Consider the following 24956-nt stretch of genomic DNA (forward strand, 5'->3'; position numbering starts at 1 on the left):
ACTGGCAGCTTAAAGCAGAGAACTTTGCATGACAGTGGTGGAAAGGTAGGCACACATTTCCTTCTGCCAACTTGGCTCTGGGAGCAGTAATTTTGGATGGGGGGAGAAAATCTGGGAGACTTGGCTTCCTGACCACTACAAAATATTTGTGAGATCTAGCTGGCTGATACCTTTATTCTTTGTTCTCTTAATACAGCTGTTCTCTTCCGCTAGCCCTTGGATGAGGAAGGCAATAAGAATAAGATAGCTGTGTGGTGTAGGCCTTTTTTGTGTACCATGCCAGGCTGCAGCCTGCCTTCACGTACTGCAAGGAAGAGGCAAAGTCTCTTCAGCAGTGAAACTTTGGGAAGTATATTCAGAATCTACAACCTTATGATGGTATGGAATTGAGGGATCTGAAAGTGAAGTAAACCTTTTGTTATTTTGAAATTAGGGGCTAGTAGTTTGTAATGTGTGACAGGGAATTTTGGAATTCTACAGTCTCAACACAAGGCTTATATGCGAGTTGAATGTAAATGGATTTAGATGATTGCAGTTGGATAAGAATGGTATTACCACAGCACAGTGTATAAAAGCTTTGAAACAATTTCCCATCTGCAGAATCTAGAGGAGGCTGCAGGACTCCAGGAGTGCCGTCTGTCTGCTCACTAATTCCCGTACCAAAAATGGGCATTACAGAAACAACACAGCAGCTCTCCCTGAAGGGAGGGGGGGGAAATAAAAGTGACATGCACTGTGCAAAATTATCTATTAACTGCTACTTTAGCTCAATACAAAGTGGAACACCTCATCCAGGAGCCTTTCTCAGCTTGTATTGATTTAGAAAAGAAAATCACCTTACATCAACTACATCTCTTTGAGATATCATCCATAGTCACGGTCACTATGTGACATTTCAGTGTAGGCTAAGCACTCAAACCAAAGACTTTCTCATGTTGGCAGTACCTGTAAGAGTATGCTCACAAGCCACCTTCTTGTGCAATGTCATTTGTCTCCATGACTCTTCATTTGGAAGAAGCAAAACAGATATCCAGATGTGGAAAGTTGCCTTGATGCGGAATATATGTGTTTTGAGAAGATTAGATTTGGATGAAATTTAGGGACTGCCTTAAAAGGGACTTGGGATATGTATAGGGGGAAGCCTGAAGCCAGCACTGGCTGCATCTGGAGTACTGTGTTCTTGGCTCCCCAGTTTAAGAAGGACAAGGAATTACTGGAGGGAGTCCAGCAGCGGGCTATGAAGATGATTAGGGGTCTGGAGCACCTTTCTTATTGGGACATACTGAGAGAGCTGGGTCTCTTCAGCCTGGAGAAGAGAAAGCTGAGAGGGGATTTTGTCAATGTTTATAAATGTCTCAAGAGTGGGTGTCAAGAGGATGGGACCAGACTCCTTCTGGCAGTGCCTGGCAACAGGATGAGGGGCAATGGGCACAGGCTGAAGCACAGGAGGTTCCATCTGAATATGAGGAGAAACTTCTTTACTTTGAGGGTGACAGAGAACAAAATTGGAGTGAAGAACAGGTCTAGAAACCATCTTGGTTCATAGCATTTGTGATTTTAAAAAGGAATAAGTCAGAAACTAGAACCAAATAATCTAGGCCAAGGTATTCAATATGTCCTTCACTACTTCCTCCTGAGCCTTCTCAGAAGAAGCAGAGCTGGAAGAAAAGCATTTATCAAATGCTTTATCAAGCCTTTCTCAATTCTATGTTTCAAGACATGTGAAAGGGACCATATCATCTGAGAAAGTAAAGTCAGTCTTGGAAAACATACTGAAAACCTGCTCCAGAACCATTGTCTTAAACCACCCACTTGTGGTCTGCTTATCTGATGCATTTTGAGTAACTTCATGGGGGATTCAGGGATCCTTCCTCCTGGCAAGACGAGTTGATTTCACACCACCTCATTTATTAATGAAGAGTGTCATGGTATTATTGTCCCTCACTACTGGCACATGGTGATCTTTGGTGTTCAGGAGGAAGGCTGAGCTGAACTGGCCATTCATGTCTCTAACATGCTGGTAAGCAGATGCTTTTCTTTGAGGGCCTAAAGCCCCGACATTGAGAGGCTGAGCTCCCCAGCCAAGCAGCGAGACCTAGAAAGTTATCCAGGTTTGACAAGAGTGCATACCTTTCGTAAATCAGGCTTAATACCTTTGAGGAAGCTAAGCCAGGTGCAGAAGTCTGATGTGAAAGGAAAAAAAGATCTGTGTGTCTGAGATCAGGGTCAGTAAAAGTCCAAGAGCCAAACTGCTGTGAGGATAAAAAGAAAAAAGCAAAGGTGCAGTTGTAGTGAAGAAGGCTTAGGAGACAGTTTAAATAAGGTTGCTGCTTGGAGAAGCACAACTGCCGTTGACTTGAATGCTTGAGAGGAACAGAGCATGAGAAAATATTCTGCTGTTTGCAATGTGCATTAGACACAGAAGGATGCATGCTGAGCACACCTCTTGTGCTATTGCTAAAACTACAAAGCATCTTCCTCAAACATGTTGGCAAATTCTCCGCTGCAGTGTGAATCTGCATATAGGCAATCACTTGTTAAAGAACATATTTATGCTGTGTTCTGCTGTACAATGTAACTACTAGATATATTTTGAAGAAGCTGTAAGATCCAACCAGTATGAATAAAAGTTGGCAAATCAAAGAGATGGGAAAACACAAATAAGGAAGCGGTTATTGGCAGTGGTTTTGCTTCTCCCAAATACTATCAGGCTGTTTTCTTAATGGGCATTCCAGAAAAGGTGACTCTTAAGAAGCTTAAAGAGTAGTAAAGAGCTTTTGTGAATTAGTCTCCTTTTTTCCTTCAGAGTAACCAGTTTTGCTACCTACTGTTTTCCTACCTGTTCTGCTTGCTTGGTCTCTCATCAGTTCTTTTCTGTATTTTATTTTTCCTCCCTTACAAAAATTGATGTGTTTTCAAAATCTGTGCCATCTTGGCATCATCTCTTCAAAGCTGTGCTTGCCATGCAATGTTCCTCTGCAGTGCAGGCCCCAGCTCCTCTCATTATGCCAGCTGGCCTCCTCCTCTTGGCTGCTCTCTCAAGTCCCCACAGAGGACATGGAGAGGTAATGGTCCTAATCTACATCTTTTCAGGAGATACATTCTAGAAGAACTGAGGTTTGCGGTCTTCCCTTGTGGGAGGCTAGACAGAAAGCAATGGGTGGGTTTTTTGTTGTTTTTGTTTGTTTGTTTTCTCAATGTGCCTGAAAAGAGCAGAGCTGGAGTTGGACGAGGTGATGATGGTACAGCTGGATCTGACCTCAGGGAAGGGCTTTGGGTTGGTTAAGCAGGAATGCCCTGGGTCTGCTGGGTGACAGAGACATAGTCCTCTTCTCTTCTGCATTGTGCTGTGACAAAACTGAGGAATTTGGACTACATATCATTCTGCATCTGGGCAAGAAGAAAATTAAAATTTATTCATACTCCTTTCTGAACGTGTTGGGAGTTAAAGGTTGTATGTAACTGCTTAAGTAGAGGATGATGCTGATGCGTAAATACAGCTCTAAACCAAAGCACCTCTAACCTAGGCTTGGTAGTGCTGATGTGGTCCTGACATCCCCTTTTGAGAGCTCTAGACTATTACCTGTGTGCAAAACACTATAGATATACAAAGAGTTCTCTTTTAAGAAAACAAATCCTGTTATTGCTGATATTGAAGTATTGTTTATTTCACAATCTCATGGGAGAGATTAATGCGAACAGCAAGATTTCTTAAGACTAAAACATTTTGTATGCAACAAATGTTTAACTACAAGTCATAATAAAAAGCCTAAAAATTACATCGAGTATCTGCAGCTCTAATCTGAAATAGAACCATGTTGTATAAGCTGATAACACATTTGGTCGTATTTTAGGTTTTTCCGTATCAGATTCCTAAAGAAAGTCGGTTATGTTCAAAGTAGTAGCTCTTCTAATTGCATTCTTGCAACTCTAGTTTGTAGTATATAATGTCTTACATAAAATCTCTCTTTCTCTTTAAGGCACAAGGAAAAGGAAATATAATGGACTACAAGAAGGTTGGTAAATTACTATTAAATCTCATTATTTTTAATGGTTTTTGTAATATTTTCAAGGATATTCTTGACAGTTGAGAGCAATTTCCGTATTAAAGTTAGGTTCTAATTTGTGCATGTGTATATGGAGGAAGAGAGAATGCCTTGTGCAATTTCTTGATTTTAAAAAGCCAGTAATAGCCAGCTGTACTGTAAGTATCAAATGTAGCTATTTAATAATCTTTTTTGCCGTTATTTATCCCATTTACTCCCCCAAACTTGGTTGTGAAACCAGGCTTCTGATGGCTTTTGCTGTCGTCGTCTTCTGCAGTCATTTGCAGGTCAGCTCCCACCAGTGGTCTCTATATATTGATAGAATATGCTGTTACTTTTTTTTAATCTCGCCTTAATGCCACGTCATCTATTAAAAAATACACATGCATGTGTTCTGTAATATGTTTTTCTTCCCACCCCCGTTACAACTTTTAGCTAAATCACCACGGTATTTGCTGCTGGGAGTGCTCTGTAGTAAAGGCAGACCTGAACTAACCAGCTGATGTACTGAAAGCAGCTGGGACACCACGGAGCCCTTGGCGAGCTGCAGAAGGTGGCTCAGAAGGTTCCCTGGTTACATACTGGAGCACAACGTGCTTGTGGTGGAGACAGAAGGTGACGTCGTGTCCCCAGCTCGCTCACTGAGCACGAGCCTGACTTGTTCTGAGCCTTAAGTAGATCATGAGGGAGCAGTTAGATATCTTCAGCATCAGTGGGAAATAACGTGTAAGTTATTGACACACACGCATGACTGAGAAGTGCTTCTTGAACTGGGGCCTGAAGGGTGTTCCAGCTGCTGGTTGCTGCTGGTGTGGAAGGCTCACACACAGCTACAGGTCAGACTTCCATTATTATTCTATATTGACAAAATTTGTTATTTGGATTATTAAAAAAGCTCTCTGTCCTTCCACCCCCTTTGAACATAAAAAGGATCTCAAACTTGGCTTGCTATTTAAATTCATTGTGCTTTTAGGTTTTTTTCTACAGTAGAAGAAAACTGATACATTGGTGGCTTTCTAAACCACCACTGAGAGCACAACATTTCTTCTTCTTGTATGTCTGAGAATGTGAGACACTTCTGTGAATGTTTAAGCTGAGCTACTTGCTTTTTTAAGTCCAGTATGGGTTTTCTCCTTTTAATTGTTACAGTTGTGATCTGCCCAATGGAATTTCTGTAAATTAAAAAACAAAAGAAAAAACACAAAAAAAACCCAAACAAAAAAAAAGAAAACAAACAAAAAACAAAACAAAACACAAAACAAAGAAAAAAAAGGCAGGGGCAAGAAAAGCATCTAAAATTGCTTTACTGAATTAAATATTTGTCAGTGTATTCTTATTTCATATTTTGGATCCTTCCCACGGAGTTTAAAAACTTACAGTGTGCTGAGGCAACTTGGACGCTTGGACAGAAGGAATGGAAGGGGAAAAAAACTCTGCAAGATTTGTATTTTGAGCACTTTACTTCAGGCAGAAAGCATGTGATTTTGCTAGCTCTGGGTAACCATCTCCTACATAAGCACAGAAATAATGAATTTAGCAATGACTGTGAAAATTTCCCCATGGTTTTTGTGAGCTCAAACAATAATCAGCTTTGGTTTTTGTAGAAGTTGGTTTCAAAACCATGAAGTCATGTCCCTCTCTTCTGTGTTTCTTCATCTAAAATGTAAGTGGTCATTAGTTACATCCATGCTCAATGAAGCCAGTAACCTGCAGCTCACCCCAGCGCGGTGGCTCGACCGGTCCATGCACACACGGCCCATTAGGAGGCACATTGTGCAGTACAAATTAGTATTTCTTTTTTGCCCTTTGCTATGTTGTCTTTATTTCTACATCACTAGAGTCAGTGTTTTGCACATTGCTCAGTCTTTTCTTCTCAGTGTCAAGGTCCCCTCTCATCTTTCTGTTCAGTTCCTAGAATTACTTTAACATTCCTAATCAAATGTGGGGGCTTGTTTTTCATGGAGTCTCCAACATATCTCCTCTTTAATTTTGTAACAGCTGTAGAGCTTCTGAAAATTTGTGTTATTTTTGTTCTCTTAGTTTTTATTATGAACTTCAGTGTGCCACTTAGCTGAGATAAACATTTTGTTCCTTTAGTTGAATTCGTAGATAGATATATATATATATACAAAAATAGTTAGCCTTTTAGCCTGTTTAACAATATTTTACCTTACTCGCTGCGGCTTTCAATTAAAATAATGAATAAAGGTAAGTTCATTCATTATTTTGATTGAAAGCCCCAGCGAGTAAGGTAAAAGAGAACCTGAGATCCACCCATTTAACATGTGTCCTTAAAAGGCAAAGGTCATATTTTATTTCGGTTTTGAGACTGCTCAATAATTTTGAATTGTTCTTTTTGATGCATGTTATATTAAAATGGTATCCCTGATTTTTTTTCACTGACAAGAAAAATATCTATATGGTACTAGCAAATTTAGTGAGGGCTCTGACATAAATATAGACATGAAATACTGTTGATGTAATTAGGTCTGAGTGTCATGTCAGTAAGGTCACTATGTTCTGCAAAATTTTTTAGTGTTTTTTTTCTCCTAGCTTTTCAGAGTCTTTTTATCAGAAGGACTTCAATATCACAAAAGGCTTATTTTAAGGTCTGTGTTTCTGAATAAATTTTCTCACATTAGGAATGTTTCAGTCTTCCTACACCATCATACCACATCCAGACAAATTATTGATCCGTCATTGTGGTGTTTGAAAGTCTCTTCCAGGCATGAAAAAATAGTTTTAGCTCTGTTTTAGTGGTGTTTCTCAGATAACACGAGAGAAATACCAATATATGGCAGGGAAAAAATTCACTTATGTCATTGAAAGAGACCGCAGTTTTCCTGTCACCCTCATTTGTATGTGGGATTTTGGCAAAAATCTCAGACTTTTAAAATCAAAAAGCTTTTATTCATTTTATAGATAATTTGCATACAAGATAAGCTGTGTCATTCCAAAAACAACAAATAGAGATTCTCAATTTAATTTTACTGTTTTATAATATTGATTAAAAACTCTCCACTGAAGTCAAGGCCTTAGTGGTGCTTGGCATTATACAGACTTGTTAAATGAGTGTAACAAAGACACGACTAGTAGCAGAATTGAGTAAGCTGGGAATAACTCTTGTTGTCTGGCCAAGACTCTAGAAGAATTATAAGGTAAGGCTGAATAAAGAACTAAATCCTGTATTTTGCAACCAGCGAGCATGCTACTGCAAGGATTTGTTGTTTTTCTAAACGCAACATTCAGAAAAAAAATAAGTGAAAGAGGATGTAGCAAAGCTTAATTTTTTTTACTGTAGCCCTGTCTGTTTGTCCTTCTGTTATAGGGGCCTTTCATCCAAACTGGCATGGAAAATATGGGGCTGTTTCCTCCTTTGTCATAATTAACCATATCCTAATTATCAAGGTATACAACCAATACCGACAATCAGTTGCATCTTCATTTTTAGTCAGGGGTTATATTCATAAATATCAAGTTAATTGCTTGTGAATGCTAAGACAATTAACAGTCACTGTTTGCACTAATGTGATTTAAGAAAGTCATGCTTTTTTGGGAAAAAGACATCACATCATTGTTTAGATTTAAAAGCTAGTGGGCTTTGTTCAGTCCATTGTGAAAGACATGGAAAGGTGTAAGGAGGAGGAGTTGGTGTCTCTTCTAAAATATTAAAGGGTCAGTACAGTCGGTGTCTCGGGATGGCTTGTAATTTTTTGGCAAAGTGTATTACAAGAGCTGCGTAACAGCTGGAGCAGCTGGAGTGTCATTCCCTGTAAGCGGGACATCTTTCCCCTGCTGTTGTGCGTGACTCTCTGCAGGTTTGATCTCTTCCTAGATACGGTGGGTTGGAGTTTGAAATAAAAAGAGAATTTTTCTCTTTGTCAGATGAATAAGGAAAATAAATCCTACTCTACTAGTGGAAGTTTCTGCAGGGTGTTTATGCCCTTTGAAGATGCATTTCTTTACCTTTTATATAGAAAAGGTTTCTAAGCAAATATTGGATAAATACTGCCCCAATTTCAACTGAATATCATTCTGCATATAGCCAACAAGGACTTTTTAAAAAATTATGATGTTATGAAACAAAGCAATTGAATCTTTGTCCAGCCCATTTTGAGAAGAGCATAACTCTGTGTCCAGCCACAAAACCTGTCAGAGTGAATGCTGAGACATTCATCAAGGTACTTAAAAAAAAAAAACAAAGGAGAAAATTGACAAAATTGATCTACTGTGAAACATGTCAGTACCTTTTCAAGGTAACATTTCAGCCGTCTAAAACATCAGTGCTTATTGAGCGTGGTGCTTCCACAAAAGAGAAAACAAATTTAGAAAAACCAGTGCAGAACACTGCGAACACTTGGAGCATTGTTCAGTCAGTGCCACAGATCAATTTGAATTTTGTGCTTTGGAGTTTCGTTTTGTTTCCGTGAGTACTGTCCACATCAGAAATGTAGAATGTTTTAGCTCACTTCTAGATCAGAGAGGGAATGTGTGATGTTGGATGATTTCAGTATATGACAAATTTAGCTGTTTAGGATCATTCTTCTAAAACAACAAAAAAAAAATCTGAAGTTACTTGATGATGTCTTGTCACTTAAGTAATTAATCCTAAGTTTGACCATTTAAAAAAAAAATAAAAAATAAGAATTTCAGTGTTCTCGTTCTCACTTTGCACATGAAGTCTGGTACAGCCAGAATATTCACCACATATTGAGGGAGTCTTCCTCCCCGCATTTGCTGTTCCCTACAGGTAGCGCTATCTGAAAGGGATCTTCTTTCCTTTGGCTAAGGAATGAGGCAGAAATATCTCAGCAGAGAAGACTTGAAGTTAGTTGTCTCTGTGCTTGAACACCTGCTTAGTTTTTTGTCTCGTTTAATTCTTCAGTCTCCAAAACGTGGCAGTTCCCAGCCTGCCTCCTTGACCTCTCACTGCCCTCAGACAAGCCGTTCTGTCCAAGAACCCTCCAGAACAGCTGGTCTGAAAGGCAAACACCTCACTTCTGTGGTATGGATGAGAAATTTTCTCTTTGCCTTTTTGAAACAAAGGGACTGGAAAACATAGTACTTTGAACTCTGCTTTATTCACAGAATCATATAATAATCTAAGTTGGAAGAGACCTCTGGGGGGTGTCTGGTCCAACCTCTCGCTCAAAGCAGAGCCAGGATGGGTTTGCTCGGTTGAGTTTTCAGTGTCTGCGAGGACAGAGATTTCACAGCCAACCTGGGCAACCTGTTCCAGTGCTTGACATCCCTCCTGGTGGAAAATAATTTCCTTGGGCCTAATCAGCATTTCCCGTGCTGCAACCTGTACCTGTGGCCTCTCATCCCCTCCACGTACGTGTCTGAAAGAGTCCAGTTCTGACTCCCTGCCTATCAGGTGCAGCATTAACAGCCTTCTCTTCTTAAGGCTTTTTATTATTCACTTATGCGCTACTGCTGGAAATTATTTCTTAGTTTTAACAACTTACTAGCTCATAAGCAGAGAGACAGGACACACAAGAATACTGTTTGGGCTTTATGGTAGGCTTAGAAGGGTAGGTCAGTGAACAGAGAGGTGAAATTTTCATCCATAAGCATCCTTTTGTTCCCACATGTAGGGCCAGAACCATGAATGGACTATATACAGACACAGGGCCATTGCTCCAAAACTACTTCTGTTTTGTCCAGCAGCTTCTAACGTGAGAGATGGAAACAGCCCTGAGACCAAAGTCTGGCACCAGATCCCCCTTTTCATAGAATGTGGCTGCTGTTCTGGGCTTGGGTTCTGGTTTTGGCCCAGCAAACCTCAGAGGGTAGAGTGGAAAATGCCCAATCTCCAACTATTTGGTTGTCTTCTGAAGGGTAGGAATGGAAACTTGAAACCAGATGCCAATAGAAAACTCTCCAGTGGGCAATGTCTTTTCCGAGGGGAAATCTTCAAAGAATAATCAATGTCTTGTTACTGTTTATTTGCAGAATATGCAACATACCTAGAATGTGTGGGTGCAGAGGGAGGTAGCGGAGAGCAGCCTGGAAGCTGGAATGGCTCAGAAAGCGTCCCTTTCTCCTCCTCTTGGTTTGCTGGTATAAGGTGACTGAAGAGAAGGAGATGATGAGAAGGGAAGGAGAAAGCTGGAGAAATAGAGCCCAGTTCTCGCTCAGCAGTTCGTCCCCCTGTGTGTATTCAGAACATTCAGAATGAGGAACCCTCAGCACTTCCAACCTTTCCATATCTATTTTCTTTCACTCTTTTTGTAACTCTTGATGAGAGCCATCCCTCCTTCCAGCCAAACACTGGAGAATGAGAAGAATGAAAACAAATTAATTGCAGGTCAAATGGATGAGGCTGGGCTTAGCGCACGTGGAGCAGGCTGACTAGAGCAAGGCTCTTGATGGGCTCTGTTCTCAGGGCTCAACCAGGCATCTTTTTCCCAGACCGTGAGGATAATGATGTTGCTTTTGCTGTTTCTTAGATTCATAGAACAACCTTCAGACATAAAACTCTGGGGCTCTGAGCTTCATGTGTATCAGGCAAAACTGTCAAGCCTGGTCAATATCTGAACATATTGAGGGAAACAGAAGGTGCTGAAGGAAAACAGTGCTGCTGTGTTGGAGGGGGCATCACTTCTCATCGGAGTCTTGCTTTGGGTGCACTATTGCAAGACCATTATTTAAGCTGAATTTATATAACAAAAACCCAGTCAGTGATTTTTTTTCAGATTCTTGGCACCGTTAGGACAAAGTAGGACTTTAGAGCTGAACAAAAGCTTAAAAGTGAAAATGCAGTATTCCAGCATATCCAGCAGTTCAACTGGAGAAAGGTGTGTCAAAGCAACCTGCATTTTTGACTTGTATTCAGTTTTATTATTGAATGCCACTCTGGAGAAGGTTGTGTTGTAATGATGGATGAAATCGTTCCTACAAGTGGAAATGTGCTTGATGCACAAAATGATGCCATGTAAGTAGAGACTAAAAGAGCAGATTCCTTTATTTAGAAGCAATCAATGAGGGAGCTTAATTAAAGTTTATAAAGTAACAAAAAAAGCAGCTAATTTTGCTTTTCTGTTTATTTGCCTTAAAAATTAGCTGCTGCTATCCAAATTAAGCTTGAAAATAGTACATCTAAACTGGAGACATTATTTTTTCTATGGACTTAGTTTGTGAAGTTCATCACATAAAACCATTGAAGCTCAAAAACAGAGTGTGAACGTGTAACCGTGTAATACAACTGACAATACAGCTGAAGGCTTAAATTAGGGGGTTTTTGCATACAACAGGGCTACTGAAGCCTGGTTTCCTATGGATTCACATCCTGTATTTCTTTAATAACTATTCCCACTACGAGAAGCTCAGTTTGTACTCTTCTTTTTGTTGTTCCTTTTTTTTTCTTTTACAACCCTAACCAAGATAGAGGTTGTGCAGTCCTGTCAGTGCAGTCTGGTTTTGCCGCAGTGTGTGCTTATTTGAGTTGACCAGCTGATTCTGCAAATGGACTATAAAACAGGTATGTTTTTAAGGACTATAAGCTGTTCATTACATGGGATGATGTCTAACTGAAAAGCTGAGGAAGCTTGCCATATGAGCAGGTATTTTTCATTTTGAGGTTCCTTGAACTTTGCTTGGAAACATTCAATAGCGGATTAGTCTGATTTTTTGTATAGTGATTCCTCTGTGTATAGTTTGACATGAGCTTTGCAATTGTTTTGGCTTCGAGGCACTACGTGTGTCTAAGGGATTACGCGTGACAAGCGTGTAAATGGATTGTGTCCTTGCGTTAGAATTCATCCCCTTCCCAGATTTTGGTGGTACCAGTAAGTCGTAGTACATATATCCGATCATATGTGCTTAAGCTAAGCTCCTCTGATCTTCGACCAGTTTGAAGACTTTTTAGGAGCCTGTTTCCTTTCCTGTTGACATCTCAGTGTATACTTACATGAGTGTTACAAGCTATGCTAAACCTTTTGAACTAGCTTTAGCAAGTCAGCAGACTTTGCTTCAAGATGTGTGGGTTCTACCATCTCACAAAGTTGCGCCTTAAGGGAGTGGGGAGAGACACCTTTTCACGCTGTTGGTGTTCCTCATCTCACCTATCCCCACCTTTGCCGTGGAGCTGCGGTTATATGGCTGGTTCCCATTCGTTAGAGGACGTGTTGAATTAGCTATGCAATGCATTTATGCCTCGGGGCAAGTTCCTTTCCAGCTCACAGTGCAGGAAGATTCTAACTGAAGTGGAGAATACAATTTTTATGAACTGGGACTTGAACACTCAAGTGCTGTAACATGCTTTCAGCTAACTTCATCTTTAAATACAGATAATGAATCCACTTCAGTTTGTATTCAGATAAGAAATGTCATTCATTCTGTATGAGTGCAAGTATCTATATAAAATGGGTGACTTACAATTTGGTCATAGCTTAGATTTTTTTTTTTTTTTTTTTTTTTGCGTGATTTAAACTAGATAGATAAGGTGATAGTGATGTACTTGTAAACGAATTGAGGCAGTGGGCTGTGTATTGGAGGAAAACATAATTTATAAAACCCTGTATAATTAGTTACTGTAGATACCTGTGTTCAAAAAAGCCCTTTTTTTAAAAGCCATCCCCATGATGTAAGCCAGTGATAAAAACCAGCTGGGGCACATTAAAGATCATGAAATGCTGTGATGCTTTCAGGATAATCAAATCCTGAAGATCCACTGGCCTTGGTTCCCAGGCCCGGGCATGAGGCAGCGGGCTGGAGTTGGTCTGGGGACACCTGGATTTTCAGGTGGAAAACAGAAGTGTTTCATGACCGTCTCATGATGCTGTTGAGGAAAAAATAATAATTAAAAAGCCCTTAATAAGTGTTATTACTATTTAGAGCTTCAGCTAAGTTGACGTACTGGGAAAAAAACGTGTTTTGTTTGTCATTTTTGTTTGTGCTGTTTCATAGGAAATTTAACTTGTCATTTACCCAAGTTTTTTAGGTGCCACATCTTTCCAGCAGCTTGCCATGAAATGTCTGTTATTCCATGAAAATGTTTTCTTTCTCACGTGGTCTGTCACCAAACCGTTGTCAAGTTCCCTAGCCTTACTGAGAAGGCAGAGTTTGCACGGATATAGCTCAGTACAATAAAGTTTGACACATCCCATTTTTACTGACAAAATTTGCTTTTGTCCACTGTAACAAATGTAATCATATGGTGTATAAATAGAAACCTGCATTACAAAAGACAAGAGTTCAACATGCCCATTTCAAAAAACAGGGGATGGAATGAATATGCATAAAATTCAGTTTTTGACTGCAGAAAACAAGAGTGTGAGTGGCTGGTCTGCCAGTTCTGCACAAAAGTGCTCAGGCAGTGGCGTAGGTATGAAATGCCCAGATTATTTATTTATTTATTTATTTTTAAATTAAGTGTGCCCTTTGGAGAGCCAGCATCTTTCAGGTGATGAAGTAATGTAGTTTGTGATGTATTTTAAATTACCTGCAATTCTGTTGTAGTGAGGAGGCAAAATGGAGCAGCTGAGATCATTTCAGAACTTTGTATGACAGCTTTGGTTCTTGCCTTTACCTCAGGAAGGGGCGGCGGGGGCTCTGTGTTCTTAGTGATAATTGTGCACGCCAGCGTTGCTGAAACCCACCCTGTTGTGCCTGTGTTTTCTGACAGCTGCAGGAGGCGATCAAGGCCGGCAAAGGTGTGACTTCTGCAATCGACCTCTGCCGGTGCCACGGCAGCCGAGCGCTGGCAGCCCTGGAGCGCTTCCCTCCCTCTGAGGCCAGGGCCGCCTTGGCCAACATCGTCTACGCTGTCACCAGGTTTCCCTGACCTGTCACCCAAGGGGAGGCTGCTCTTCCCCCGGTGGCGGGTGGGAGCAGCCCAGCAGGGACACCGACAACACCCCACACCCCTGGTCACCTCATCTCCTCATCCCGTCCCCACGGAGCAACACGCACTGGCTGCCACCACCACCAGCAGCAAAATTTGGGAGGGGGAAGGAAAAAAAAAAGGTCACAGCCAGCTTTGGCTTGTTATGCCAGAAGCACACTTGAGGCTGCACCAGTAGAAATAATTAATGAGTCCCGTTTCCGTGACCTCAGCAAATGGACAGGAAATAAGTGGGTATTGATTGGGCACTGGCGGGGACGGCGCCAGGGCGGAGGTGGTGGTTTTCCTGCCCGAGGGATGGAGGGGTGCGAAGACCCAGGTGTCACAAGAAACCTGCTCCAAGCTGCCCGGAGAGAGCGAGCTGCCGAAGCCGGGAGTTAACGTACCCGCTTACCAAGGGGAAGGGCAGTTCGGGGGATTAACGGGGGAAAATCCTCTCTCTTTCTGCGTGCAGTCATGTCTCTTCACACTGGTTTTATGTATTCAAATGTAAAATTACCCTATGCCTAATGCTTTTGCGTATTTGAGAAACTTGCTGAGAAAATGTGTCAAGCATGGTAAGTAGGAGTTTTAAAATATTTAATCAAATATTAATTTGGCTCTGTTAAGGGAAGTGATTGCCTGCGTTTTATACTGTGTGTATAAAAGTATCATTCTCTGGGTTAAAAGAATGAGGTTTTTCCAACTTTCCTGGGGAGGGAATATCTCACCCTCAGATCAAGACATTTGTTTCAACACAGTCTTACACAAAAGAATTTCCTAGGTTTGTGACACTTGCATTCATTTAAGCCAAATAAATGTTAACTTGTAAGGCGAGGCATGGGCCTTTGGCAGAAGGGAAGAAGGAATGCTCTTCTGTGAGTACAGTCTTTCACCACGCTGAATAAAATGCAGAAAATACTGGAGAAGTTTTGAACCTCAGTGTGTTGAATGTTAAAGTCCAATTACAGACGGCATATAAGGTGTATCAGAAGCCTGCAATTTGAGACCGTCTCTGTTTTGTTCATAGGAGATGATTTTTGTGGTTTGCATGCATGCAATCTGAGAACGCCGTTGACAAGAAGGCTGAGTTTACATAAATGATCTAGATTGAGACTCAGCTACCTTTCTTCCTTCTGTGGTGTAATTACAGCCCAATCTGGAGACAGCTAGCACAGCAAACAGATTTCATTACATCGCTCACTCAAACACTAAGTGAAGTTATTTCTGTTAAATTCTCTCCTCCCTCCTTCTCCCCCTGCACTCCTTCCCCCTGTCACACAGCTTGTTTGTCATAGACCAGTGCGTTGCATTCCACCGAATGCAAAATATAAATAAAAACTCTGTACTCTAAAAATATACTGAAAATACATCCTCCATAATGTACATAATATTCTGTGTAATATATGCCTATATTATACCATAGTGTTATATGTATAATAAGCACCCCTTGAGACACAGTCTTTGTATGGGAGCAGCATCTGGAACGCAGGACTCGCTTTGTTTTGAAGAATGGCTTCCACACCAGAACCCTTCTTGCTTGCACTTTCTTTCTCGTGCCTGCCCTGGCACTTTCTCTCTACCCAAGCCTCGGGCACTTCTGCCTGAGTTAGCGCTGTCCCTGCAGCGGGAGGGCTGGAGGCAGAAGAGGAGCACGAAGAAGCGTGGGCCAGGCAGCAGCAGTCACAGGTATCTGCTGTAGCTAACCGCCCTTCATTTTCACCTGTGAAGTTCCCTGAAGTACTGCTAACGTAAAACATGTGCTTGAAAGAAATACCTAAATTCAACCATATTCATATTTCAGCTTTTTTTGGCTCTATTTGGGAGCCATATGTTGAGTTTTCTTTGTCTTGTGTGTACACTAAATGGTTCATAATGATTTAGAGCTGTAAGAAACTTGGGTCTGCTGGAGACATTCTGAGCCATCTCGCCTCAGTCACCTCGGTTGTGTGAAAGAAATGTCAAATGTACTGCAAAACTCTGTAAGCCTGGTTTACTTTTTCATGAAAGTACAATTTTTTTATTTGTACTTTTTACTAATAAAGGCAAATCAGCAAAATTGAATTACCTTCTTTTATATTTTTATCACCAGAGAGTTGATTGGTCTTCAACTATACTTTAACCCTGATTTAAAAAAAAAATCCCTTACCAGTCCCTTACCAGTAATCTTATATTTAAGCTATTTACCTGAAATTATTGAGAAATCTTTGTTGTCTTGTTTCCTTCAAGTAGACTACAAGCATTATACCCCCTCTCAAACTCTTGGTGAATTAATCACTGTTGTGTTATTAATATACTCCCCATACCTTGTACAATTTCTGAGCACTGGTGAAATCTTAAGGCTGTTCTGGTTTTATTTTTATCTCCTGGATTCCTTTTCCCCACCCACCTCTGTAAGAAGGTTGAGAACAGGGAGTCCTGTGGCCTGGGGGGCGTGACTGAGGAAGGAATTCACACCATTCACTTCAGTCATCTAGCTACGAAGCCAGCTGCTGCGCTGAACCTATCCCAGGTATTGTATTGCTGGACCATTGCACGGATGCACAAAATACAGGACAAGGTCCCAATTGCTTTTTAAACCAAACTAAGTTCATCTCCTACAAAGACAACAGCTGCAGTGCTAGAATGGCTCTTTCATAGGTCTGTGATGGAAAGTAATTTAGCTGCCAGCTGAGTATTTCCAGCTCCACAACTCTGATAACACTGTATAGGAAGGTTGTTTGGAAAGTGACGTACACAGAAGAATAGAAATGTTGGCTGGAAAGCACTGCTGAAAGTCACTTAGTCAGATCTCCCAAAACCTGAAGTCTGGTCTTGGAAACCACCAGGTTGCAGGTCCCCATGCAACTTGTCCCAGTGCTGCTCTACCTTCCTTGCTAAGTTTTCCTGATCTCCAGCATAGCTGGTGGCCAGTGTCCATTATTTATCACCTGCCACTGCCAAGAATTGTTTGGCTCCTCTGTCTCACTAATTCCCTATCCTGCAGCTGTGTGCTGCAGTTCAGTTGCCTGTTGGCTGCCTCTTGCTGGCCGGAGCAGCCCAAGTTCTGTCAGCCTCTCCTGGGGCCCTGACTAGCAGGGTTGCCCTCCAGTGAGCTGTGTGATCTTCATGTCATCCCTTTTGGGTTGTGAGCCCAAAAGAAGCCAGATCAGGGGCAGACTCACTGGGTACAGTAAGGAAGAGAACAAAAATTTACCCTGATGTACTGAGTCTTGCTGTGATGGAGCTAATTTTCTTCATAGCATCCCATATGGCGCTGTGGTTTGGATTTGTGACCAAAACAGCATTGCTAACACACCAGTGTTTTAGCTGTTGCTCAGAACTGCTTGCACAGAGCCAAGGCTTTCTCTGCTCCTTGCACTGATGCCCAGCAAGTGGGTCAGGGATGGGCAAGGGACTGGGAGGAGTCATGACTAGAACAGCTGACCCAGACTAACCACAGAGATGTCCTGCACTGTATAACATCATGTTCAGCAATAAAAATGGGATGAGGTGCACGGGTGTTCCAGGGTGTCTGTTGCTCAGGGATTGTCTGGGCATGAGTTGGCTGGTGGTGATTGCTTTTGCATCACTGTTTTTTCTTTGTTGTTTTCACTTTTTCCCTTCACCTATTAAACTGTCTTTAGCTCAATGCACTGATTTTCTTACTGTTGCCCTCTGATTCTCTCTCCCATCCTGCTGTGGGGGGCAGTGTGTGAGTAGCTGTGAGGTGCTTAGCTGCCATTGAGTCCACCACAGTCCTTTTTGGCACCCAGCGTGGGACACGTAGGGTTCAAGATAATGAGACATTTGACCGGAGTGTGCTAGAGGGAAGTTACTGTGCTTGTTTAGCTGTTGCTGGTCACAGGTTGACTTATTTGTTCCCTTACCCTCGCAGTGCCACACTCTCTCTTGCTGTACATCAAATTTGAGAATTTGCTAAAGGCTGGGTTTGGCTTTTTCAGTTTGCTGTGCTGTGTAGCACTTGCTTGTGTTTTACCCGGGAGAACTATGATGAAAGCACTGGCTCTGAGCCTAATCCCGTATTTGGGCCCTGCATTGCTGCCGTCCCAGTACTTCGGGAACCATCTTGTGGAGACAATTAACAATTGCACCTTTTCGCTGTTCTCCTCTGAGAGCCAATTTGTGGAGGAAACAAAGAATGGAACCTTCCCCTTCATCTCCCCCAGACAGTTGCTTTCCACCTTGTTACAATGACTCTGGTGTTTTGAACATCCCTGGGTAATCAGAATGCTCGCATCGGTGTGTCTCAAGAATCTGCTTCCAGCTTTTCCTAAGGTTAACTGACTATTGAGGAATACTGCACAGGGACATGCCCTGAGGCAGTGTGGCCATGGTTGACAAGGTACACAGGAGAATATGGGTGGGTATCTAGAAGAGTTTTTGCCTCTGGTGGTGTGGGCTTTGACCCCCAAACAAGGGCAGGATCCTGATAAAAGTGACAGAACATTTGAGAAAAGGATGCCCTGGCTATGTTAAAGGGACACAACTTCTCACACCTTGCTGGGCCTGGCCTACACCTGCTGAGCACTGTTCAGCCCCCTTGCGGGGAGAGAGGATCTGAAGACATATAAATGGGCACTGTGGCTAAACCAGAGACCTAAGTCTCAACTATATCAGTTGGTCCTACAGTCAAGAAGAAACAATGGAATCAGAAGTCAATTTGTTTACTCGGGGAGGAAGAAGCTTCTCCTAAGAGGGAGTGAGATGAGGAGTCAGAGGCAGCCGGTTTTGCAGCAGAGCAGTGTCAAGAACAGGAGGGGGAAGAGAAATCATAAACGAGGCAGAAACCTCCGGCTCCCTATCCCTAAGTGAGTTGTCAGTATGCACAAACATGATAGCCATCAACCTGGTGAGCTAATTATCAGTTGGTTGCTCCAATGCTGGGATACTGGGACCAACAGTCAGGAATTATAGGGTAAGGAAGCCCAGCAGCTGGGATCCCTCACTAAGGGACCAGGGCATCAACAAAGGGATTGGAAAAGGGGTAGCTGCTGGAGGCAACTCCTGTCAAGCACGAAGAAAAGGTATCTCCTCAGGGAAGATCTTGTGAACTATCGAGGCAAGTGAACAACGACTGAGAGCATTATCCAGTATCTGAGGAAAGTAGCAGTGATAGAGATGATCTACAACAATGAGACATCAAAAGACCTGGATGAAATCCAGTGCATGGGGTCCACATGGCAGAAGTTTGTATGGAGCACACCAATGAAATATGCCTGGCACTATGGAGTTGGCCAGACACTGAAGCACCAACAGTGGGTAGATTGGCCAGCCAGCTCAAGCAAGTTGAAGAGAATCTCTCTTCCACCCCAACCCTACAGGTCTGCATCTTGGCTGAGGAGAGACTATCCCAACAGTTCCAGCTATTCAAAGACAGCATACCATTTCCTTGCCCATACCAGCTATTGAGGGTCAGCTCTTCTCTGCTCAAGGCTAAGGGTACCGTGGGTGCATCTGTGTGCCTCCTTGTGGTTCTCTCTGTCTGACCACAGGGAGGACATGAGGAAGTGGGATGGTGAATCCACCTCGAATCTGGAAGCTGGGTTTTGTGAATTGTGAGGAAAAACAGTGGCCAAAAAGGATCCATCCAGTTAAATTACCACTCCAGTTGCTGTTGAGCAATTCCCCAAACAGAGTAGAAAGGCGGATCCCTCTTCTGACCCAAGTAAGGGACTTGTGGTTTGCAGTTGTAAGGATCAGGTAATGAATGCTCTAACCAGGAAGAGAGGAGCCCTGCCCCCAGCCAGGCAGAGAAAAGGGACAGCCAGGTTTATTGGACTGCATGGATTTGACAGCCTGGCACACCTGATCAGTTGGCTGTGCTTCTCCTAGCGTAAGCCAGCATGTGCCTTGCCCTATTTGCAATAAAGAGTGTATGCGTGGCCCATATTCAACTCAGTGTCCAGCTTGATAGAAGTTGCTAAAAGATTGAGAACCTCTTTCTAATTAATTGAAACATGAAGAAAGCATTCTCTGGAGAGGCTGGGAAATGCTGCTTGCCCCAAGCAGTGTTAAAGATGCTAGACCAGACTACTCAAGGGTAAACCCGCTGCTGCAATCTCTCCATTGTTTTTTCTTGTGAGCAGATAGTATTTGAATTGTCATCAATGCAAAAGGCTAACTCGAGCAACCGTGTCATGCTATGGATTTATCAAGGAAGTGGCTTCTGGATCAGATCACTAAACTGTCGCTACTCTCATCAACTCTTCAACCTCACAGAAAAGTGAGGCATCAAACTTTTTTTATTCTTTGTAGTCTTCAAAGTACTTTTACATGTACAGTGTCTTATGAAAAACAAAGAGCTAAAGCTTTTCAGTCTCTCAAAGCAGTTCAAAGGAAAGAATATTTCCAGTTCCTAAAGTCATCTTTCTGACGGTCTTTGCATTAAATTATCTTTTTTTCTTTCAGAAATCAATCCCTAAGATGTATTAATTATTTACATAATTTGCATTCGTGTGTTTCTTCTCTTTAAGGATAAACCTGTTTTTCTAAAGCTAAGAGAACGTAGCCATTAAGCTAAAATTCTGTCAGCAAGTTGGCAAATGCCTTTAAAATCACCAGAAAGATAAAGCACAATGCTTGCTGTAAGTTGTGGAGGGGAGAAGAGAGTGACAAACAAACTCACAATCATAGAATCATAATCGATACACCACAGCTTCATACAGTCACCTTTGTCCACATCTTCAGGCATTCACACTTGTGGGTGACTCTGCTTGCAGCTCCCGGCATTGCTGCCAGATCCAGAGCCACAGAGTCACCACTGCCAGCAAGGAATGCTCTGGCTCCCTCCTGTGTAGCAAATCCCTTCTCTGCAACACTTGGAGCTGACTTGTATTGCTTCCTATTTCCAAAATGCTTTTGTCAGGGTACCTCTCTCAAGGACAGGAAGCCTTTTTCTCCAAAACAGAAACAGCAACTAGACAACTTATTTACTAAATTGGAAAGCAGTATGCTACAGTGTTCTACCAACTTTACATGATGAACTTGAAAGTCTATCTGCAGTAGAAAGGAGGGATCATATCATATGAGAATGTTAATTTTGGCTAATGGTGACAAACAGGCATCCCAGTGATAGGTAAACCAGTGTTTCTAAGATTTATCTGGGTTTTACAAAATTTATTTATAAAACTCAATTTGAGGGCTATTTTATTATGATTGTGTAGGACAATTGCAACTTCACAGCAAGATTATAAAAAATCCAGCTTTAAAATTTTCTTATTCACTCTATTCCACTTTGTCTTCCTCCCTTCACCCCTTCCCCCGAATATCAAGGTCTGAAATTACTCTGCTTTATTATTAGGACAATGGTCAGCATTTGTAGTTTTAACACTGTACACAAAAGTATTTTACTTGCACCAAAAACTGTATCTTAAAACTAGACCTTTTTTATACCTTTAACATTTACAGCAGATGACTTTCATCAACTGCAACATTCAAAGTTTAGTGGTTAATAAACATCAAATTATAAAAATGAAATGTGATGTAGAAGTAATTAGAAAAATTTGAAACAAGTACTGATAGTTTACTTTTTTCCTCCAGAAAAGCATAAACACTAATTTTAAAAAGCTTTGCTCTCTGCAGATGAGTGTGATGCTTTCTGTATGTGACCGGCTTCTCTGAAACAGAGCACGATTAGGAAATGGAGCATTTTCCCCTCTTGGCTAGCTTTGATGAAAGCTCTCCAACTTGCACATTGTGTCTGAACATTTCTTCATTCATAGCATGTGCCCATCGAAAACAGTTTTCTGTTTCCAGCATTTCAGCTGTACTATTTATAAGCTAGTTGAACAATGCTAACTAGAGGCAGTAAAAGGTGTGTATTTCATATGCAAATCACTACCAATAATTTTCGACAATTACACTTAGTTGCTTGCATCATTATTTTCAGCACTAACATAAAAAACGGGCTTAGCAGGAGAACATTACAGAAAAACGTCTGCATTTGTAAGACTTATTTTTATTCAAACAATTCTGTTGCTTTTGTCAACCTATGGAAGTTAATACGTTAACATTTTATATCAATGTACAAAAACTATGGCTATCCCCATCTCTGCTCAGATGCTGTATGCCCACAAGCTATAGATGGCTATTATAATAGATGTACCTGTGCTATGATAAGATATCTTTGCAGGAAAATAGGATTTAAACATCAAGTATTTATTAAAGACTGCTGCTGCTAAAAAGGGTCACATTACTAATAACTGGAAGTATTTCTGATATAAACTTGTATGAAAAGTAATTGCCTTCAATCACATTATATGGTAGTAAGAACCACTAAGCAGGTGGGGGGGTTCTTTTCTCATAAACCCACGTCTCCACACCTAACTTTTTTATTAAAAAATCAGTCCAGATTAAATTTCCCAATTTCACAGGCAAATTTCTGTTAGATAAAATGCATTCACTTTTTAAATACCTCATTGTTCTCAAAGTCATTACTGTAGTTTGGGTTAAAGCACCTAGCAGCCGTGAACCAGAGATCCATGTTAATGCAAATCTAGAAGGAAAGGCTCCTATCCACCCAAAGAAGAAGGTTCAGGAGGACCTTTCCAGTAGTAGTGAGGGTGGGCACCCAAAAGGGAAGATAACTAGCTGCTTCTGAGACAGCGACTTGTTTGTGAAAGGGATTCCATGACGTGATGGCCCTGATAGAAGCAGCTGGGACTCAAAAAACCTAGAAAGGCTGTTTCAGTTTCAGGTTCTGAAACAAAGAGGATTCCTTCCATAAGGATTCCTACACTCTAAATACTGCTACTTCCATAAAGAGAGAGAATTGTTTACATAGAAAAAAAAAATATATAGCAAATCAACCAGCTGAGTTCTCAAAGAAATCTAGCTTTCTACATTGCTTACTAAAATATTTTTTATATTGTTGCAAATATTTGGACTTACATATCTTAATGAGGTATGAGACTATGCAAAAGGAACAAAATATTATTTCGCTATAAAATGAGCAGGATATGGAACTGAGTGTTGCATGCACAAAGAGGAGCATGCTGTTTGCACTTGATTGGGAGATATGGATGTCTTTGAGAGAAAGGACTTTTCAGGCTGTATCTACCTCTTTTGGACGTAACACAGAATTTTGACAAGCAGACCTTTATGGGATAAATGTTTGATCATTCAGAGTTAGTTATGGTATAGATAATACAATGACTGTACATTAAGTGAGCATTACTTCTTTTTAAATGCAAATCTGTGAGATGGCATACAATGGCGTAGTTCTTGGCTGAACTAACATAGAGTAAAGAGAACTGCGATTGCATTGCCGATAGATTAAAAGAGGCTTATGTTTCCAAGAATGAAATTGCTCAGATTTGTCAGTTTTTAAACAGTTATGGATGCAAGTGATGTATAAGTAAACTGCTGCAGCACAGAAGGAGATTTTAGGTTGCTCACTGGGGTAGTTACTCTGTTCTTGAAGCTCCTTTAGATTTCGGTTCCACTCCATCTTCCACTGCAGCTTTGATCTGATTTTTATTTTAAGCTTTTATATCAAATTCCCCTTCCTTTGGTGCTCAACTGTTACATATCTGCTGTCTTGCCAGTACGCCCTGGTGCTACTTCAGGCTAGAAAAGGGTTTTTTTTATAACGAATGTTCATTTCATCAAAACTTTTTTCTGTGAGCTAAACTGTGTAAGATTTCCAACTCATGTGCACTTGTTTTTCAAATCCAGAGATGCCATGTGGATTCTCTATTTTGATGTCCTTGATTCAGCAAGCAATACAGTTACAATTATTTCTTGCCCATCTTCATGAAGTCTAGCTAAATAGCAATTTTGAGAAGTTTCCAAGAGCAGCTGGCATTGTACCTAAGAACAAGGTGCAGTGTTGTTATAAATTTTTTTTTTTTAAAAGTATCAACAGTTTTGTTTCTGAGGAAAAAAAAAACAAAACCAATTATATTAACTGGCACTCTAAACTAGTGTTTCCCAACCAGTATAATATGTTGCTGGCAGAACCCTCCAACACTGCTTGCAGCCATAGGAAGTTTAAAAATATAAATGAAGTTCAGGTGTCTGCCACTGTTCTCTTCTGCCTGGGTTACAGCAATGTATGGATATTGCCTGCAGCATCTTACTTGTTCAGTATTGTTGCCTGTGGGCCAACAGAGTTCTAAATATTACTGTGCAATGTGTCCATACATGTCCTTTCAGTCTGCCTGGCAGTGAAAAGCATTAAGGTATGCAAAGCTGGTTATCATGTTACCTTATTTACCATTAAATATTTCAGTTTTTATAAATTTTGAATTGCAGATCACATGAGTTATTTGGACTGATTTTTTTTAATGATGCCTTTCAGATTCTCCAAAAGTCCTTACAATCACTTTGGTTTTTAACTTTAATCCAAGGCAAAAGATTTCAAAACCTGTGTGCTTTCTTTTTTTGGCAAACTAATTCAGTCTCTTTGAAGTTTATTTATATCAAGTGCGTGCCTAAATAATTTAAGGTGAATTCCAAGCTGCCTAATTTAAGTACTTGCCCAATTCTGGTGAGTCAGTGCCTAACTCCCGACATGGCACACACAGCAGTGTAAGAAGTTCAGCCGGACACCTGCCACAGGGGCAGGGGTCCAGCCTACCTCCGCAGGGCAACCCAGCCCCTTTGATCCCATTCATTTGAACCCCAGCCAGTGCGGAGGAGGAACCCACAGTAAATGTAGCCTCCACCCTCTAGGCAATCCCAAAGGTGAAGCACCCTTCCAGTGGCAGCTTTCAAACTATGCTCAGGTGAGTAAGTGGTGTCCAACCCCCCTGCCATGGGCAGGGACACCTTCCACTGGACCAGGTTGCTCAAAGCCCCAACCTGGCCTTGAACACTTCCAGCGATGGGGCATCTACAGCTTCTCTGGGCAGCCTGTTCCAGTGCCTCACCACCCTAATGGGGAAGAATTCCATATATCTAATCTGAATCTACCCTCTTTCAGTTTAAAGCCATTACCTGTTGTCCTGTCACTCCATGCCCTTGTAAAAAGTCCCTCTCCAGTTCTTGTAGGCCCCCTTTGGGTCCTGCGAGGCTGCTATTATATAAAGTCTTCCCAGAACCTTCTCTTCTCCAGGCTGAGCAACACCAATTCTCTCAGC

The 24956-nt window shown here is 41.4% G+C and overlaps 1 protein-coding gene across 4 annotated transcripts in view; it reads left to right on the forward strand.

Annotated features, from left to right (window-relative positions):
- Positions 1-15930, forward strand: part of PDSS2 (decaprenyl diphosphate synthase subunit 2) — a 117168-nt gene extending 101238 nt beyond the window's left edge. For 2 of the 4 annotated variants that reach the window (XM_082049974.1, XM_082049977.1), the window contains 2 exons: positions 3981-4016; positions 13675-15930. In XM_082049974.1, the coding sequence (XP_081906100.1) occupies positions 3981-4016; positions 13675-13833 (195 nt within the window). In that variant the 3' untranslated portion in view covers positions 13834-15930. Of the gene's footprint in view, positions 1-3980; positions 4017-11432; positions 11530-13674 lie in introns of all 4 variants that reach the window. The other 2 variants (XM_082049976.1, XM_082049975.1) reach the window with 2 other exon arrangements.
- Positions 15931-24956: the final 9026 nt, after the last annotated feature.

The sequence above is a fragment of the Streptopelia decaocto genome (assembly GCF_964273445.1).
Source record: "Streptopelia decaocto genome assembly, chromosome: 3".
Taxonomy (NCBI): domain Eukaryota; kingdom Metazoa; phylum Chordata; class Aves; order Columbiformes; family Columbidae; genus Streptopelia; species Streptopelia decaocto.